Raw genomic sequence first — 21,078 nt, 5'->3', positions numbered from 1 at the left:
GATTGTGACTACAACGAAGTGTTTGACCACACTGTGTAATGTTACATTGGTGAGTAAAAACTCATGCTTCCTACCCTTTAAAGCATCCACCTATCAATCATTATTAGGCCAAATTATGTTCCCATTTTGACACTCCAGAATCAGTGTGGGCAAATAGCCCTAGGAAGAGGAGCAACATGGAGCGAGATAGCTTTTTTTGGATATAATTTGAGGCTGTAATAATGTGCGAAGTCAAGTTTGGTGAGGGAGAAAATTGAAAAATTTAGGGCTGTGTGCCACCCTAATGGATAACCTTGTAGTCGGGAGAAAATGGGACCCAATAATGTCTCCTTAATGTTCACAGCGGTGTTTCAGGGAACGTATCAGGAGAAATGTCCCCTGTAATTTCTGCAAGCAATCACTTAATGGGACCAGCAAATGTTGACAAAATGGACATGCACTGAGCTATTTTGGGGTTTGACAGAGGGAATGAATCTTTGGCTCTTGCAAGGGCGAAAATAGATAGAGACAGAGGAAAGAAAAGGAAACAAGCAACGGAGGAAAAAAGGAAAAACAAAAACCTTTCACGATCCATTTGCCTCCGGTGTGTGTATGTGTGTGTATGTGTGCCGCTAAAGTGCAGACAGTGACAGGAATTTCAATTATTTCATTAGGGGGGAAATGAAAAGACTTAAGTGTTGTGATTTCTGCAGTCTTTCCTAGATCAATCTAATGTGCGCTCACATTGGAAATCAACCAAAATGGAAGAGGGAGAGTGAAGCAGCGTCTCCTTAAATCACGCAATTAAAATGGCAAATTAGTTTCTTGATATATTCATTTAAGTGGTTAAGTGGAAGGGTTTATCTCCCCATCCACGGCGCTGTCTAGCAGGATGGGGGGAGCATCGTCCGCATGCTCTTTTGATTAAAGCCACCACTTAAATGCTGAGGAAAACGCTGAACGCACTTGCCGTCCAAATTAGCCATCCGAAGGCTTCAAAATCCAATTAGAAAGAGTTGATTTAAGCATTTAAGCAGAATACGGCTGGCAACTTAAAGGATTCAAAAACATTTTCCCGGCTGCATTCAACAACTTTTACATGTCATGGCTAGCATMATGGTTTGTTATCGTGCAATGCAAAGTGAGGACAGTGAATATAGAGTGAGGTCAAATTATTTAATATGTATTCCCACCTCTATAATAAGGTAAATATAATATCATCATAGCCTTTAAAATCTATTTGATAACAATAGAATATTAGGCTTTATTCCCTGGTAATTGTATAGGCCTATACTGAATACATTTTTGGTTTACAACAATGTAACATCATCCAATTTTGTAATCAACAGTGCCTGTGTGTCACTTCCTACGTTTTCTCGTCAATAAGCAGTGCATAATATTGTTGTGATGAAGGCTGCAACATGTTTACCCATAGTTGTCATGATCCAGAAGGGGAAAAAAGGCCAAGAAAATCTGATATATGCGAAGTACACTGTGCAAAATGATTTGTAGTCTCAAATAACTAGTTCACGTTTTTTTGCTGCATCAGTTTAGTCAACTTAAAATGTTAAATTATCCCAATTTACACTAAATCCATATTGACTTATTAAAGATAGTTAGGGCAGCTTAACGTTTTGTCGGTATAAAAAAGAAGGAGCTCGAAAGATGGGAGTGATGTTGACCCTGGGCCCGGATTCACATAACCTTCTTTTTCCCTTAAGTTTATACTTAAGAAGAGATTTACGAAAAATTACTATTCCTCAAAAGATACATAGAAATGTGATTATTGATCATGTTCTTGGATTTCTTCTTGGAAATGTTCGTAATTCCAAGATAGCCGGTCTTCAACTCAGGGCAGTGAAAGACAATGAAATACATTGAACATGTTTAATTCACTAACAAACTTAATCTGAAAGTTTCAGTACTGGTTGTTTTAAACCCAAGAACATGTTTTAGAACAGTAATCTCAGTAATAAATATGCAAGCGTGATTGCCATTACTAGCTAGATAGCTAACTAGATTGGTTGCCTAGCGACAATCATCTAAGAAGATAGTTAAGAAGTTGGTAAGAAGCTATTTGAGAAGTTAATAAGAAAAACATGAACATTATTGTTGAGGAATTACACTTACAAACTATCTTATTATCCTTTTTTTTTCTTAAGAAGTGTTTTATGAATCTGGGCCCAGTCCTGTATGGACACAGTGGCCAGGAGGCTCTATGTCAAGTACCAGTAGAATGGCCACTGGTGATTTACAGACAGACTGGTCAGACCAGGGAAGTATATGGCTGGTGATGTTGGCAGAGGGAGGCAAGCCAAAAGGCTACGCAACAAGCGGAGATACAAGCCAATGGCATCGTAATGGACACATGCATGTAACTCTCAGTCAAAGCCTGCCAAAATTATAATTTCTAATTGCTCATGAAACCATTAATGTTATGAACCTCTCTTAAAACATTTTGTTTGATCGTTCCCCAGCTTGCATAAATGTGTGCTTTCCATAACAACATTCATCTGTCAAAAGCTAGATGGATTTGTAGAAGATGGATTTTCTCTTCCAGCACAGAGGCATATTGTCCACTTTGATGGTGCAGGATGATATCAAATACCCTCCTGGCTGCTGAGTTGAAATGAAAGAAAAATAGGCGGGGGTCTATAAAAATGAAGTTGGAAGTAAGTACGCCACTCACATCTATGAGTGAGGAGAAATCCTTTTCCCAGGACATTTTGTAGTCGTCAATTGGTCTGTGCAACTTGCTGTAATGCAGGTAATGGAGCAACTCTTCTCCTTTCATCTTCAGGGTGAGTGTGTGCTGAGGCGAGGGAAGGCCCAACAGGAGAGGCAGATCAGTCGTAACGGACATGCATGGATATATGAGGGAAAAACAAACCCTTATTCTAAAAAGAGCAATCAACTAGCCTAGCTAGTTTGTGTTTGTTTGTAATCTCATGATTATGAATGATACAGAGGAAATGTGCTTTGATGCTGGGGGCAGTTTGTATCTTTTCGATGCAGAGTTACCGAATGATTGATTCTCTCACTTGGGGAGAGCTTCAGTGGTTGAGGAGAGCGATATAGCAGTCTGATGCTTTTTCTCTTGTTTTTAAGAGTACAATTTAAAGAACTGTGCATTAAAGGCACAGTGCAGTCAAAAATAAGATTGTCTGTGTTTGATATATATTTCCACACTATGAGGTTGGAATAATACTGTGAAAATMTGAAAATTATGATCATGCTCTTTTAGTGTAAGAGCTACTTGAAAAGACCGCCTGAAATGTCAGCCTGTTTTGGTGATGTGGAGTTTTGGCCTTTCATGTTGCCATCATCAGGCAGTAAATTACTTAATTAATAGATCAATAAGAAAGAGAGTTCCAAACCTCTCTGCCAATAACAGCTAGTTATCCGTTTTCTCCTCCCCARGCAGACCACTCCCAGACAGTCTTAGCAAAATTCTTGCTTTAGAAATTGCTCTTTGCTAAGAAAACAATCACAGTAAGGTACTTCATTGTTACCCAGAAATGATTTGATATTGAGAAAAAACAGTTCCATTACAACTTTAAAGTAAGGCCAATTAAAATCAAACAAAAGTTTTGAATCCTGTTTTTATTACAGCCACAGATATTCATAACATTTGAGTGTGCAAATTAAAACATACATTTTTATTGCCATGGGTTACATTCTTTCTTTCATGAAATACCCTTTTGTGTTGAGGGTGCCCCAGGGCCCTCTATAGATGATAAAAGGATGTTGGGGGCCAAATTATTGGTGAATTTCCAGAAAAGGGGGTTAGGGGACCATGGTTCTCTGACATATTGGTTCACATTGGTCATATTCTGCACCATTTTAGTTCAACATAGCTTGACATTTTAGTGCTATATCTGGTTGTCAAACCTATTAGTGGTGCAACTTTGTCGAACATTAATTATTATTGGCACAGTTGATAAAGATGAACTGCTATATTATAAATAGCTATATTGAATGCAAAAAAAAGGGAAATTATATTATTTTATATTTTATACTAATACAATTGCTCAGAGAAAGTACTATTATTATATAAAATTTTTGGATCGTGGTCAACATGAGTGACACCTGTGTTTTCAATACTCCAGCACCTTCCCCTTGAGAGGATAAAAGAGCTCTATCTTCATGTCATCTGACCATAGCACTTCCTGGAGTTTTATAAACGGCATTGGRACTTGGATTGAAAATGGTGCTATGGTCAGATGACATGAAAATAGAGCTCCTAGGCCATGCACACCAGTGGTGGGTTTGGACTTGAAAAACAAAAGTATATGCAGAAAAGTACCTCATACCTACAGTAAAATATGGTGGTGGATCTTTGATGTTATGGAGCTATTTTGCTTCCACTGGACCTGGGGCCCTTGTTAAGGTCAACGGCATCATGAACTTTACCATGCACCAGGACATTTTTGCCAAAAACCTGGTTACCTCTGCCAGGAGGCTGACACTTGGCCACAAGTGGATCTTCCAGCAAGGCAATAACCCCAAACACTAATCAAAATGGGTTTGAATTGAAGAGGGCAGTCCATAAGCACAGCCGAAGGATATCAAGGATCTGGAAAGATTCTGTATGGAGGAATGGTCCAAGATCCCTCCCAATGTGTTATCCAATCTCGTAAAACATTTTAGAAAAAGGTTCAGCGTCGTTACCTCGCAAGGGAAAGGTGCTAGAGTATTGAAAACAGGGATGACAATAATTTTTACCCCCCTTTGATATGTTTGTATTACTTGTTAAACAAAATATCTTTCTCTAAGCAATTGTAGTTGTATAAAATAATATAATTTAAACAAAAAAAAAATCACAGAATATTGCTCAGTATTTGTATTATTTATTTTATACAGTCTTTTTGGCTCATGTTATTCAAGGATGCAAATAATGATGGTCCTGACTGTATATAGAACCAATCATGGTAAACTCTCATATAGAGTATATCTGGAAATTGTGAGTATGCCTCACAAAATGATATGAGTACCTCTTAGAGCTTGCATCTATAAACAAATACCTTTGAATCAAAAATGGGACAAGCAAAGACTAATTGGGAGAATATTTGCTGAATTTTCTGTGACTTTTGTTTGTTTTGGAAATTAAAATAAGCACTACTGGTTGAGGCAGAGTCTCTGATTTAACGCCTGGCCTGCTCTCCATTATAGCTGCTTCAGCCCTCCACTTTCAATAGAAACCACCCAGTCATCAGTATTAACTTCAACCTGCCAGCTTTAGACATTTCTGTTTTTTCAGCAGATTCCCAAACGACAAAACTAGTCCGCGCTGATTGGCTAGCTCTCCGCCGGTCCCTTTGTCTGCCCTCTCCGTTTGTTCTATCCCCCGTTTCCCTATTCACCGACTCAAACGTTAGCGCTATTAGCCTGCTGGAAATCTGCCTGTCTTGGCATTATAGGGGCCTTGTTGTATTTTGTCAGGCAACCCGACTTCAATACAGAGTCACTTAGTCTTCATAAAAGGGGTCAATAAAGGTAAGCTCGTCAGCGTGTGGTTGAATTTATGCAATAATGACATCTTGGAAATAATTATTTTGTGTGATTGTGTGTGACAGTCAAGCTCTGATTCTTTCCAGTATAAATGTAGATTTATATTCTAAATATTCAAATGAATGACTATACTACATAAATTCATGAGAATATAGATGTACATGTTGATATCACCAACTTGCATTGATAGCATCGGCACATGCTATCTGCTGTATTGGAAAAAGAGCAATACAATTATTATTGCGTTTGGGAATAGTCTGGTTATTGAACCACTGTGAGAAATATTTACCAAATATTTAGCCTGTAGAATCAGTTATAGACCTTTGTAAAATCCCCACCAAATCATAAACAGCCATTTTGTTGGTGTAAAAAGGGTATGGATGGAATATTAGGGTAATATGGATTTAATCCATATGGGTGACACCAAAAACAACTAGGTTGCCCTCTTCTGGCGAGTGTAAAGCCGATAGCTGATTGATAGGAGTATCTATGGCAAATTAGTGTCTATTCTCACAGTAAGAGGAAAAGTGGAGCTGAATCTGAGAGGGATGACAGATTTAATGTTAATGTATTTTACAAATTCTGCTATTAGAACAACAATACATAGAGACACAAAAAAATCTGCATTAAAATGTGGATATACTATATTTGCAATGTTTATTAACAATATTTTACCAGACATAACCTGCCATGTAAATCTATTTAATTTGAAATAAATTGAGAAATTTAAATGAGAACAACTAGGGTTTGGTAGACAATATTGTTTTCAGGTGGAACAAGTAGACAATCCATGTATCAAATATCAAAGTTATCCTGGGCAGATGCCCTGAGTGAAGCTCGATAATATAAAAGGTGCCTGTGAGGGCCCATCCTTTCTCACTGATCTCCCAGAGAACAAAGTGGACCTCAGAGTAGACCCATGCCTGTGACCCCTCGATTCAATCCAGTGGAAATGATGTGTTCATTACAATGCAATTACAGACACTTTGGCCCTCTCTCCCTGAAGTGTGTGTGTATGTTGAGAGGGGGCCGCAGCTGACCCCCGTATGCTAAGTGACCTCATCCTCATCAGTGTGTGTGTTGTGTTGTGTGTGTGTGTGTGTGTGTGTGTGTGTGTGTGTGTGTGTGTGTGTGTGTTTCTATCAGTCTGCAGGTGCAGGATGTACAGCTTCATGGGCGGAGGGCTGTTCTGTGCAGGCGTGGGGAACATCCTCCTGATTGTTTCCACGGCAACCGATTATTGGATTCAGTACCGGCACTCCAACAACTACATGCATCAGGGCCTGTGGCGGTACTGCATGCCGGGGAAATGCTTCACACACAACGAAAGTATTGGTGAGGACTACGGCCAGTGCACACAATAATGTCATAACACTGTGATAACACCCAACACATGTCATAACTGTTCATAACAAGCCATAACAAATGAGAGGTGCTATTTCAATTTTTTGTGCCATGTCATTGGTACGGCTTGTCACTTAAGAATCACGATATGTTGTGATTGAAGCTATGTCAATCACACCACATCTGTTTATAAAAAGGCAAAGTCCAGGAAGCAAAGTGTAACCCGAAAACCCCCAGAAAGGATTGATTTGAACTTCCATTGACTAAAACTATTCTTATATCACGCTTTGTATCTAAACTGCATTTYCGCCTTATCCATCAGTGAACAATTGCATTTGAATTGGTGATTTTGGCACAAAAGAGTCATTATCCTAGTCACAGCATAAGCATGCTTTCCATAATAAGATTATCATTTGCCAAGCACAATTCAAATGTTTTACCAATATGGGTAGTTTGTCAGGTCAGAACAGGCCAGGGTCAGCCACTCTTGTACCCTGACGACCCCTGTTAACCTTTGACCCCTGCAGCCCACATGGATGCCACCCGAGCACTCATGATCCTCTCCCTCTTGGCGTGTTTCATGGGCATCATCATCGGCATCATGGCCTTCATCCACTACTCGTCCTTCGACAGGTTTGACAAAACCTTTGCTGCAGGCATATTGTTCTTCATCTCATGTAAGTTTGGTTAATTTTCTTATTTTCACTTATTTTACACCTTTTACTGCTTGATGTTATGTTGTTGTCCTTATTTGATGATCTATGCAGTACTTTGTTGGATGATGAACACAACTTTTAGTTCAAATTATCTGTCTTTTCAAAGWTTTTGTCAATGGAATGGTATCAAATTGTTTTTATGAACCACTTAAACCCAACAGGCAAAATTCATAATGATGTTATTTGGTTTAAATATGTTTCTGGTTGAAGCAATGTCAGGACTATAAAAAGCCAATATTTTGGTTGTTATCTGGGTATTTTTGTCCACTTTGCAAAATCTCATATATGTTGTGTAATTTATTTGTATTTTTATTATGGTCACCGAAATTATACATAAAAAAAAAAAATCCCAATCAGTATACTACCAGACCATGACGTCATAGCCAGACCATTACATTGTGATGTATTTGCAGGGACATGCATCCAAGACATGCTAAKCTCTCACCATTACCAATAACAGGGGAGGTTAGGGGGGGTATGATATTTATGCCTCTGTAACTTTCTCACTCATTATTATTCACGATTCATTCAGGATTATCAATAATTATGGTAGCAGCCACAATAATMTAGAAGTGTTCCGAAATATATTATATTGTTATTTACAATAAAAGTGACTCCAAAATGACACAATACATTATTTACCATTAATTTCTATTGGGCACAAAATCATCTGAAACACAACTAAAACCAACTGCAAATGCATCCAACAAGTTTGTAGTCACAAGTTTGATGTAGTCATTGCACATTAGGAATATGGGACCAAATACTAAACTTTTGACTACTTTAATACACATTCAGAGTGCCTTCAGAAAGTATTCAATTCATTTTATTTATCACCCATCTACACACAATACCCCATAATGACAAAGTGAAAACAGGTTTTTAGAAATTGTTGCAAATGTAGTGAAAATGAAATGCACACATCTAATTCACGTAAGTATTCATACCCCTGAGCCAATACTTTGTAGAAGCACCTTTGGCAATGTTGCACTTTCCACACCTGGATTGGGCAACATTTGTCCATTATTCTTTTCAAAATTCTTCAAGCTCTGTCAAATTGGTTGTTGATCATTGATAGACAACCATTTTCAGGTCTAGCAATATTTTCAAGTAGATTTAAGTCAAAACTGTAACTTGGCCACTCAGGAACATTCACTGTCTTCTTGGTAAGAAACTTCAGTGTAGATTTGACCTTGTGTTTTAGGTTATTGTCCTGCTGAAAGGTGAATTAATCTCCCAGTGTCTGGTGGAAAGCAGACTGAACCAGGTTTTCCTCTAGYATTTTGCCTGTGCTTAGCTGCATTCCATTCCATCTTTTTTTTGTCCTGAAAAACACCTCAGTCCTTAACGATTACAAGCATACTGATAACATGATGCAGCCACTACTATGTTTGAAAATATGGAGAGTGGTACTCCGTAATGTGTTGTACTGGATTTTGCCCAAACATAACACTTTGTATTCAGGACAAAAAGTTAATTGCTTTGCCACATGTTTTGCAGTATTACTTTAGTGCCTTGTTGCAAACAGGAGGCATGTTTTGAAATATTTTTATTCTGTACAAGCTTCCTTATTCTCACTCTATCAAATAGGTTAGTACGGTGGAGTAACTACAATGTTGTTGATCCATCCTCCATTTTCTCCTATCACAGCCATTAAACGCTGTAACTGTTTTAAAGTCACCATTGGCCTCATTGTGAAATCCCTGAGCGGTTTCCTTCCTCTCCGGCAATTGAGTTAGGAAGGACGCCTGCATCTTTGTAGTGACTGGGTGTATTGATACACCATCCAAAGTGTAATTAATAACTTAACCATGCTCAATGGGATATTCAATTTATTTAATTTTTTTACTCATCTACCATTCTTTTTTTTAGGTGCCCTGGTCTTTGTGGTTGAATCTGTGTTTGAAATTCACTGCCCGACTGAGGGACCTTACAGATAATTGTATGTGCGGGGTACAGAGATGAGGTAGTGATACACTATTGTTGCACACAGAGTGAGTCCATGCAACTTATTTGACTTGTTAAGCAAATTTTGGTAACACTTTATTTCGCTCCTAGCGTCACAACACCTTATGKCACGYTCATAACCATGTCATAATATGTCATAACAGCTGACAAAACTTAACATAACCTGTCACAATATTGTGATAACACTGTCATGACACATATATTTAGACCTGTTGTGACATATATTGCGTTATTTTATGGCTGGTTATGACACCTACATAAGATTGTCAAAACCCACAAAARCTACCACACAAGGCAAACCTCTTCATTACACCATAGCCTACTTGTAAACAGTATGATTGTTATATAACATTTTCTGAAATGTACCATATTAAATTATAATTGTAATTGCGCGCACATTGATGTCAGACATGCACCTACCTCAATGCTCTGTTTCTGATGACTGGGATGAATGCAGGAGCAGATTTCAGGAGCAGGAAAAGACACCCTCTTTGTGACTGATCCCTGACATAAGGACATGTACATGATAGACCTATCTGGCTTATAGGATTATGATGGTCATAATGCTTCTTGACAGTGTCATAAAATGTATTTTCTTAGTCCAAGTAAAGTGACACAGGATGGTCATAATGCTTCTTGACAGTGTCATAAAGTGTATTTTCTTAGTCCAAGTAAAGTGACACAAGATGGTCATAATGCTTCTTGACAGTGTCATAAAGTGTATTTTCTTAGTCCAAGTAAAGTAACACAAGATGGTCATAATCGGAGTTGGGTAGGTTACTTTCTAAATGTAATTCATTACAGTTACTAGTTACCTGTCCAAAATTGTAATCAGTAATGTAACTTTTGGATTACCCAAACTCAGTAACGTAATCTGATTACATTCAGTTACAGATTACTTTCCCCTAAAGAGCCATTAGAAGAAGACAAAAATGTATGTTACCAATTGAACGACATCTATTGCAGGATAAATCAAAGTTTAAGTTTACATAGCTGGCCATATATGGATGTTCAATTTTACTTTATGGTTTGGTTATGTAGGCTTCTTCTAACTCATCTCTTTTTACTACATATAATAGTGAAATTATATATTTTCATTAAAAACCAAAGTCTATCAGAATTTCAGTCATTCTGATAAATGAGCCCTTGATCTTCAAGAATAGGACTTGGAAATATGGAAATATAGATTAGCAAAATTGTTTTACCTGAGCATAACCCCAAAACGAAGGACTTATTAGCCAGCCCTACTCTGTTGTTTATGATTTTGTTGTCATGGAGGACTGATTGGGCTCATTGATTTGAGTTGAAAAATAAATGCTGCGCTAATGGAATGGCATGCTTTGAGCGCTACTGAAACGTGTTATTTYCATGTGAAAAATGAATGCCATATGCTGCATTTGCTATTGGCCTATTGTTTACCTTTTTGTTGGTGACACTTTGATATCTTGATAATATGCAGCTGTTTAAAGGGTAAATCCACAGATGAAATAATGGCAAAATGGCTGCCCCTGACTCTGTTCAGATTAATAGACCTTCCATGACATCAAAAATATTGTTTTAACCATGTTCTGAGAAAAACAAGCTTATATTTTGGGTTCTCATGGAATGTGACAGTTGAACTAAGCTCATGAGGCATTTATAAGTTCTATTCTTCATGAATCAATGGATATACACCACCGTTCAAAAGTTTGGGGTCACTTAGAAATGTCCTTGTTTTTGAAAGAAAAGCACTTTTTTTGTACATTAAAATAACATCAAATTGATCAGAAATACAGTGTAGACATTATTAATGTTGTAAATTACTATTGTAGCTGGAAACAGCTGATTTTTTTATGGAATATCTACATAGGCGTACAGAGGCCCATTATCAGCAACCATAACTCCTGTGTTCCAATGGCACGTTGTGTTAGCTAATCCAAATGTATCATTTTAAAAGGCGAATTGATCATTAGAAAACCCTTTTGCAATTATGTTAGCACAGGTGAAAACGGTTGTTCTAATTTACAAAGCAATTCAACCGGCCTTCTTTAGACTAGTTGAATATCTGGAGCATCAGCATTTCTGGGTTCGATTACAGGCTCAAAATGACCAGAAACAAAGAACTTTCTTATGAAACTCGTCAAGTCTATTGTTTTGAGAAATGAAGGCTATTCCATGCGAGAAATTGCCAAGAAATTGAAGATCTCGTACAACGCTGTGTACTACTCCCTTCACAGAACAGCGCAAACTCTCTCTAACCAGAATAGAAAGAGGAGTGGGAGGCCCCGGTGCACAACTAAGCAAGAGGACATGTACATTAGAGTGTCTAGTTTGAGAAACAGACGCCTTACAAGTCCTCAACTGTCAGCTTAATTAAATAGTACCCGCAAAACACCAGTCTCAACGTCAACAGTGAAGAGGCGACTCCGGGATGCTGGCCTTCTAGGCAGAGTTCCTCTGTCCAGTGTCTGTTCTTTTGCCCATCTTAATATTTTATTTTTATTGGCCAGTCTGAGATATGGCTTTTTCTTTGCAACTCTGCCTAGAAGGCCAGCATCCGGGAATCGCCTCTTCACTGTTGACATTGAGACTGGTGTACACAGCGTTGTACGAGATCTTCAGTTTCTTGGCAATTTCTCACATGGAATAGCCTTCATTTCTCAGAACAAGAATAGACTGACGAGTTTCAGAAGAAAGTTATTTGTTTCTGGCCATTTTGAGCCTCTAATCAAACCAATAAGTTATGATGCTCCAGATACTCAACTAGTCTAAAGAAGATCAGTTTTATTGCTTTGTTAATCAGCACAACAGTTTTCGGTTGTGCTAACATAATTGCAAAATGGTTTTCCAATGATCAATTAGCCTTTTAAAATGATAAACTTGGATTAGCTAACACAACGTGCCATTGGAACACAGGAGTGATGGTTGCTGATAATGGGCCTCTATACGCCTATGTAGATATTCCATAAAAAATCWGCCATTTCCAGCTACAATAGTCATTTACAACATTAACAATGTGCTTTTCTTTCAAAAACAAGGACATTTCTAAGTGGCCCCAAACTTTGAACGGTAGTGTACAGTATATATACTTTATAAGTCCAAAAATGGATGTAGCAACTACAGATTGCCCCTTTCAGTATATCAAAACTGTGCGAGTTTGAGCATGTGTCCATTAGGCCTATGGATTTTTTTTATCAACATGAATTAGATTAAGCAATAAAAGCCTCACTTTTATTCCATAGGCTGGGATCTGCACTATGCAGCTGATGAAAGAGTGCATTTTTCACTAGCTGTCCACTGGTTTCAAAACAAGGATTGTTAGGCAGTTTAAACTTCTTGAATTATTGGGTTCAAATTCAAATTTAGATTTGTGAACAGCCATCCACAACAACCACAATCCGTAAGGCACAAATAGCGAAATGAGAGAGCAGCAGTGTGATTCACATCAGTGCGCTGTGTAGATATCAATAATAAGTGATATCCGTATCGCCGTAGACTAAACCACTGCTATCATCCTTACCTCCAAGTGTTTATGCAAGTTGGATAATCTTTGGATGCCGACAGCAGTCACACCATTGGAAGGCATAGCTTGGACTGTAGCCTACAAAAGCCTATTCCTGCTCTTTTCCCACGATCCATCAAACACATTTGGTCTGTCATCATAGTGGTCTCTGACTTATGGTCAGACTCGCTCACATTGAACAAATTTAAACTTGCAAATTATTTCAATGCTGATTTGAATCACATTGAGAAAACAGAGAAGTGTCAAAGATTTTTTTTATGCAAACATCCTTTCGGGATTCAAAAGTAATCCTCGAAGTAATCAACTTGTTTTTCAAAAGTATCTAATCTGATTACAATATTTTTGCGGGTAAAGTAACAGATTACAGTTAGAGTTTACATGTAATATGTTACTCCCCAACCCTGGTCATAATGCTTCATGACAGTGTCATAAAGTGTATTTTCTTAGTCCAAGTAAAGTGACACAGGATGGTCACAATGCTTTATGGTGACAGTGTCATACAATTTATAAAAAATACAATGACAAAAAAACAACAACAGCAACACCCAGGTGGCGACACACATCTCTGTGTGCCTGGCAGACATCTCAGCTTGGATGTCAGTTCACCACATTATTAAGCTCAACCTCGACAAAACGGAGTTGCTCTTCCTCCTGGGGAAGGCTTGCTCGCTCCAAGATCTCTCCATCACAGTTGACAACTCCACAGTGTCCCCCTCACAGAGTGCAAAGAACCTTGGTGTGACCCTGGACAACACCCTGTCATTCTCTGCAAACATCAAAGCAGTGTCTCGTTTCTGCGGGTTCATGCTCTACAACATCCATAGAGTACGACCTTTCCTCAGAGAGGAAGCGGCGCCGGTCCTAATCCAGGCACTTGTCCTCTCCCATCTATACTACTGCAACTCTCTGTTGGCTGAGCTCCCTGCTTGTGCCATCAAACCCCTGCAACTTATCCAGAATGCCTCAGTCCGCCTGGAGTTCAACCTGCCTAAGTTCTCCCATGTCACCTGCTCCTCCACTGGCTTCCATCATCTTCAAGATCCTGGTGCTTGCCTACGGAGCAGCAAAGGGAACTGCCCCACCTTACCTTAAGGCTATGCTCAAACCCTACATCCCAACCCGAGCACGTTTTTCCACCTCTGGTCTCTTTGCCCTCCCACCCCTACGGGAGGGCAACTCCCGTTCAGCCCAGTCAAAGCTCTTCTGTGTCCTGGCAACCCAATGGTGGAACAACCTTCCCCTTAAAGTCAGGACAGCTGAGTCCCTGCCCATCTTCCAAAATTTCTGGAACCTTACCTCTTAAATAACGCTCACAGCACCCCCGTTAGATACACATTTCATAAAAAGTAACCTTCTTAAATACATATCATTAGCGTGGTTCATATGTACTCATTTAAATACACTTAATACAAGCCATCTTTTGTCAAAAAATAAAACCATTTAAGAGCCAAAATGTTTTAACGAAAACACATTTAACCCGAGACTTCATCTTGTCTCATTGACTTACATACAAAGTTAGCTAGCTTACTTGGCTACATTCATATGAAGTGGAAAATCTCACTCCATTTTCACTGTCAAAACACTTAAATTATCCATCAAAATTACAAGAAAACTCATCATTTTGTAATAAACATGTTATCGCTATAAATGTTATAAACCTGAAAACAAGATGAATGAGACATGGACAATTAAACATTTTCCACTGGGCTTCTCATCCTGTTTCTCTTCTTCCAACGTATGAGGTGCGTGCCTGCTGCTAACAGTTCGAATGTCTCCCCCTAGTGGTAGCGCTACGTATACATGTATATTAAAGCAAAACCATGGAGGACTACAATACAATTGTTGTGAACAAACAAACTTTGATTCCAAAATATGGACATTTATAGAATCTATCACAGAAAATGTGTTGTTGTTGTAAGGCTAATAATATAAGCCCGATAGGCCTATCACTTACATGACCATATGTCAACATAAGTCCCAAAGAGGGTGTTTTGTCCTGCTCCTGCATTCACCCCAGTCATCAGCGACAGAGCATTGGGCTAGGCAAATGTTGGACATCAATGTGTGTACAATTACAATGGTAAAAAATGACCAATTTTAGGAAATGTTATATAACATATTATTTACAAGTAGATTGGAATGGTTTGCCTTTTGTGGTAGGTTTTCTCATAACCAGCCATAAAATTTTGCAATATTTGTCACAAAAAGTCTAAATATGTGTCATGACAGTGTTATGACAATGTTATGACAGGTTATATCAGCTGTTATGACATTATGACATGGTTGTGACCATGTCATGGTGTGTTATGATGCTAGGTGTCAAATAAAGTGTTACCCAAATGTTTACTCCTAAACTTATTTAGGCTTGCCATAACAAATGGGTTGAATTATTGACTCAAGCCATTTCAGCTTAACGTCTTTTATTAATTTGTAGATTTAAAAAAAAAACTTTTACTTGGTACTCATCCCGGATCCGGGAGCACCCTCATCAGTAAAAAAGCTGACTAGCATAGCCTAGCATAGCGCCACAAGTAAATACTAGCATCTAAATATCATGAAATCACAAGTCCAAGACACCAGATGAAAGATACACATCTTGTGAATCCAGCCATCATTTCTGATTTTTAAAATGTTTTACAGGGAAGACACAATATGTATTTCTATTAGCTAACCACGATAGCAAAAGACCCTACTTTTTTTTCTCCACCATTTTTTTTTAAGCTGCCATAGGTAGCTATCACAAATTCGACCAAATAAAGATTAAATAGTCACTAACCAAGAAACAACTTCATCAGATGACAGTCTGATAACATATTTATTGTATAGCATATGTTTTGTTCGAAAACTGTGCATATTTCAGGTATAAATCATAGTTTTACATTGCAGCCACCATCACAAAATCTCACCAAAGCAGCTAGAATAACTACAGAGACCAACGTGAATTACCTAAATACTCATCATAAAACATTTTGAAAAATACACAGCATACAGCAATGAAAGACAAACATCTTGTGAATCCCGCCAATATTTCAGATTTTTTAAGTGTTTTACAGCGAAAACACAATATAGCATTATATTAGCTTTACAATAGCCAACCACACAGCAGCATTGATTCATGCACGTTAGCGATAGCGAATAAACCAGCAAAAGATATTAAATTTTTCACTAACCTTCTCAAAACTTCATCAGATGACAGTCCTATAACATCATATTACACAATACATATATGTTTTGTTCGAAAATGTGCATATTTAGCGGCACAAATCGTGGTTATATACAATGAGAATAGTAGCCAAACTGCAAACAAAATGTCGGGAGAAATCTTGGGAGAGGCACCTAATCTGATCAATAACTAATCATAAACTTGACTAAAAATTACAGGTTGGACAGCAAATGAAAGATACATTAGTTCTTAATGCAACCGCTGTGTTAGATTTTTAAAATAACGTTACTACGACATACAGCGTGCGTTAAAGCGAGACCGCACCGAAATTAATGGCGAATAATAGTTTAACATTTTTCAAACGAAAATACGAATTAACATCATAAATAGTTCTTACTATTTGATGAGCTTCCATCAGAATCTTGTGCAAGTTGTCCTTTGTCCAGAATAATCGTTGCTCGGTTGTAGATTGTCGTCTTCAACTTTGGAATTAGCGCAAACATTAGCCATGTGGCGAAGACGTGTCCAACTCACCATAACGCAGCACAAATAAAATACAGAAAATCGCAATATACTGATATAAAATGATATAACTCGGTTTAAAATAACTACATTATGATGTTTTTAACACTATATCGAATAAAATCAGAGCCGGATATATCTAACGCCTATAACGAGAGCTTTTCAGAATGCAATCCTGAGGTCTGTCTTGCGCCATGACGAACGTTGAAAAGACTGCACACCCGGTTCCAAGAGCTTTTGTACGGCCTCAGATCTACTAGACACCCCATTCCAATTCTCACTGCTTACTGACATCTAAGGGGAAGGTGTATGCAGTGCATGTCGACCCATAGATTACATGCAAATTAATAAACTGACCCTGGAACAGAGTGCCCGATTTCAGATTTCTCACTTCCTGACAGGAAGTTTGCTGCAAAATGAGTTCTGTTTTACTCACAGATATAATTCAAACAGTTTTAGAAACTAGAGAGTGTTTTCTATCCAATAGTAATAATAATATGCATATTGTACGAGCAAGAATTGAGTACGAGGCAGTTTAAATTGGGAACGTTTTTTTACAAAGTCGAAATGGCGCCCCCCTATTGAGAAAAGGTTTTAACATAGTTCCACTACGACATTATGGGGTATTGTGTGTAGGCAAGTGAACAAATAAAACTAAATTTAATCTATTTTAAATTCAGGCTGTAACTCGACAAAATGTGGAAAAGGTCAAGGGGTTTGAATACTTTCTGAAGGCACTGTAAGTAAATTTGTCAAAATACTTTTGGTTCCATTAAATGGAAGGACTATGTACAAAAAGTGCTGTAATTTTCTAAACGGTTCACGTTTTATGGATGAACATACCCTCAAATTAAAGCTGACAGTATGTATCATTTCAAATCAAGTATAGAAGTACAAAACAACAAAAAATGTGTCACTGCCCATGTGGGTTGCCCCAAACATGCTAACTTTAAGTGTTACTACTTTATCAAAAACTGATTTTAAAATGTATCTCTAATCAAGTGAATGATTTATCTTTAGGCTCCCCCATGGTATATATATATATACAGTATATATACAAATGTTTATAGATTTAACTTCATTAGATTAAATATAACTTTTTCTAAATAACAAATATAAGATCAATGTACCTCAACATCGTTTTGTMGGAGTGACTTCCCAAGTTGAAATGAGACAGATGAAATGTTTAGTTGAGCAAAAGTAGAGGCAGCCGGGGGGGTATGAGGTGACATGAAGTGGTTTCTGTGAGAATTACATGCAGGTGAGTTTAACACAGGGCCTCCCCCAATGCAAACTGTTCACTAAATGGTTGTGCATAATAATTTCCATGTTAAAACCTAAAGCATGAAACTCTTTAAAGAATCAAAGAATGCAAAAACATGGATGCCTGTGGATGCCATCATTAAATTATGTAATGTTACATTAAGTAGTTTGATCTCCTCTTTCTCTCCAGGCTTTTTCGTGTTGCTAGCAATGGCAGTATACACTGGTGTGACGATTAATTACTATGGTAAACGCTATGGCAACTGGAGGTTCTCCTGGTCCTACATCATCGGCTGGGTGTCAGTGGTGCTAACCTTCTTTTCAGGTAAAACCAAGACATCACTGGTCACACTCCCCACATAACATTCAATTGTGAACAAATGTTTTATTTAAGAAAATGTATTATAGTCAATGGTCAATCCAGGGCCCATATTCACAAAGTGTCTCAGAGCAAATGACTGCTGATCTAGGATCAGGTTTGCCTTTTAATCATAATGAATAAAAGGGGGGTGGGGGGTGATCCTAAATCAGCATTCCTACTCTGAGACGCTTTGTGAATACGGACCCAAGAGTATTATAAAGGAATAATATATTTTTGTTATATTTATTTAACCTTTATCCAGCCAGGTAATTCATTGAGAACAAATGTGTGCTACATCGATTCCAGGCTGAATATGTACAGCTCCTATTTACTTCAACATGCTTCAATCTCCTTACAGACTATCTGCTTTTTTTGGAATATAGAATCTTTAATGGCAGCTGAATTGTGTTTTATATCATTTTGGTCTAGGTCCTTCAATGTATGTGTGTGTGTGCAAAAGTACAACATGATGTCTTTGTCTTTTTTTTTTATAAAGGTATATTCTATATGTGTGCCTATCGGATGCACGAATGCCCCAGAAACTCAAACTCTCACTAGAAGACTTCAGAATTGATCATCAATATCTTATGATTTTGAGAGCCACTGACTTGTGGCTGTTCCCTGTATTTGAGAGTCAAGATGGATCAACCCACTATTTACTTTGGAACATGGATTATAGAATTTAAATTATATGAATAAAGGACGTTGGGGGTAAACGTGTCACCTTTTCAATGATTAAATGCTTGTCTTTTATATTTGTACGGGCCCATTTTTACACGTCAGACATATTGCCCATTTTGACTATACAGGTCTGATATGCTATATACAGACAAACTATCCCAGATCTGGTCAAGTTAAGTGATCCAAGTACCTAAAATAAATTGTGACAGATGCACTGTCTCCAGGTATGACAATCCATATTGTGGAATAGCTATAACAACCTATTTAGTGCTTTAGCAGAGTTTGGGAGGCATCAAGAAATTATACAACATTACTGTCCAGGGTCAGCCTACAGCAGAAAAACATAGTATTTTTCATGTGTATATCTTTCAAAATATTTTTGTATAGTATGTAGGGGATGCACAACAAGTTGCTATGTTGAACTATGTAAAAAAATATATATATGTGTTTGGATCATACACCAATGTTGTGTTCTTGTGGCAGGCATTCTTGTACAACATGATGAATTATATTTTGTCCAGACTAACAGGATTGGTTAAGTGGAAGACCCAGATGTCATATAGGCTTACAAGGAAACCAAATAGATTGCATGCAAGATGATGCACTGGTGCCAGGTATACATATTCGCAAAACACATACTGTAGGRTGCGTTTACACAGGCAGACAAATTCTGATTCTTTTTCCACTAATTGATCTATTGACCAACCAGATCAGCTCTTTTGCCAATAATTAAGGCAAAATATCAGAATTGGGCTGCCTGTGTAAACACAGCCATATTGTGTGTGAAATGTATGTGAAGATGTCACTTCGATTGGTTAAACATTGACCGGAGTTAATTGATGGATGTCAGAAATGTTTAGGCCAGCGTTTCTCAAACTCAACCCTGGGAACCCCAAGGGGTACACATGTAGTTTTTCGCCCTAGCACTACACGGCTGATTCAAATATTCAAGCTTGAGGATGAGTTTAATATTTAAATCAGCTGTGTAGTGCTACGGCAAAAAACATGATGTGCCCCCTTTGGGGTCCCCAGACCGAGTTTGGGAAATGCTGGTTTAGGCCTATTAGGGCCATGTTTTGAGATAAAGGTGTTGGAAAAATTGACACATATTTAAATGAATATGACATAACAATGTCCTCTGGTGTTTCACAATCAATCATCTTATTGATGCCAAAAAGTCACTGAAACGTAATGATGTAATAGAACCCATCCATGCGCCCGAGCCACTGGTGCGTGACGTTAACCCTGACATGAAACAAAGATGAATTGCAACAACAACAAAAACGACTTATTTCCACTAGATTGAATTTGATTTCTCTTGTTACCAGATCAATAAATATTGTAACTGCTAAGATTGACCCGTCGTCTTTGAAGCTAACCGACGTATTACCAAATGCAATGCTGCAAGCCTCTTATCGAACGAAAATAATACGCCACTTACTTTAGAGTGACGCAATGGCTCCCAGGCACCACATTTTACTTGATGAAGTTGGCTGTAAAAGCAGCTTAACCCCACCTTAAGAACGGAACAGATCCTATTGACTATCCGTGCAAAGACGATGTAATTGCCATTTGTTCAATCACTTTCAAATTTTCATCTAAAAGCAACTAGTTACCCTGATGTTTCTTTAAGGATAGAGGAGATGCACGTGCATCTGAGGCCTTCTCGTATTAGTCCACGATTTATTTATTTGACATTTAAAATAATAGGCCTAATATGCTTTGCAAGTTTTTTTCAGACAGATCATCTGTCCTATAGGCCAATTATCTTCAACAAATGTTTATACAAATAGCCTTCTACAGATAGGCCATATGTAAAAAATTTAATGAAATAGGCATCAAGAGCATTACCAAAGTGAGCTAAGCCCTTCAAGTCATGTTATATTTACATCACTTAATTTCTCTGTTCACTCTTCCATTTTACTCATTCAACTGTCTAATTCTGTGGTTGCCATAAAAGTGTACTCTCTGATGTATGGACTCTGTGCTCAGGGAAAGAAACACAAACTAAAACAGTATCTAAATCTGTCACATTTCCATATTCTTTAAAATGACATTTTGAGTCATT

The 21,078-nt window shown here is 37.9% G+C and overlaps 1 protein-coding gene across 2 annotated transcripts; it reads left to right on the top strand.

Annotated features, from left to right (window-relative positions):
• The first annotated feature begins 5,348 nt into the window (after positions 1–5,348).
• LOC111980268 (lens fiber membrane intrinsic protein-like) lies at positions 5,349–19,082 on the top strand. Of its 2 annotated transcripts, none has more exons than XM_024010970.2 (5): positions 5,349–5,475; positions 6,644–6,825; positions 7,362–7,511; positions 18,159–18,293; positions 18,826–19,082. In XM_024010970.2, exons 2-5 carry the CDS (start codon positions 6,651–6,653, stop codon positions 18,885–18,887), a joined length of 522 nt encoding a protein of 173 aa, XP_023866738.1. In that variant the 5' UTR covers positions 5,349–5,475; positions 6,644–6,650; the 3' UTR covers positions 18,888–19,082. The 2 variants fall into 2 exon arrangements, with proteins under 2 accessions (XP_023866738.1, XP_023866737.1); XM_024010969.2 differs by having other exon boundaries at positions 5,353–5,475; positions 6,637–6,825.
• Positions 19,083–21,078: the final 1,996 nt, after the last annotated feature.

The sequence above is a fragment of the Salvelinus sp. IW2-2015 genome, linkage group LG20 (genome assembly GCF_002910315.2).
Source record: "Salvelinus sp. IW2-2015 linkage group LG20, ASM291031v2, whole genome shotgun sequence".
Lineage (NCBI taxonomy): Eukaryota > Metazoa > Chordata > Actinopteri > Salmoniformes > Salmonidae > Salvelinus > Salvelinus sp. IW2-2015.
Note: the sequence above shows the minus strand (reverse complement) of the source record. Positions and strands in the feature narration are given on the sequence as shown.

Coding starts and splice junctions, on each gene's coding strand:
- LOC111980268 (XM_024010970.2), top strand. CDS start 6,651: ATGTACAGCTTCATGGGCGGAGGGCTGTTCTGTGCAGGCGTGGGGAAC. Junction 6,826..7,361: donor CACACACAACGAAAGTATTG/GTGAGGACTACG, acceptor TGACCCCTGCAG/CCCACATGGATGCCACCCGA. Junction 18,294..18,825: donor GGTGCTAACCTTCTTTTCAG/GTAAAACCAAGA, acceptor TTTTTTATAAAG/GTATATTCTATATGTGTGCC.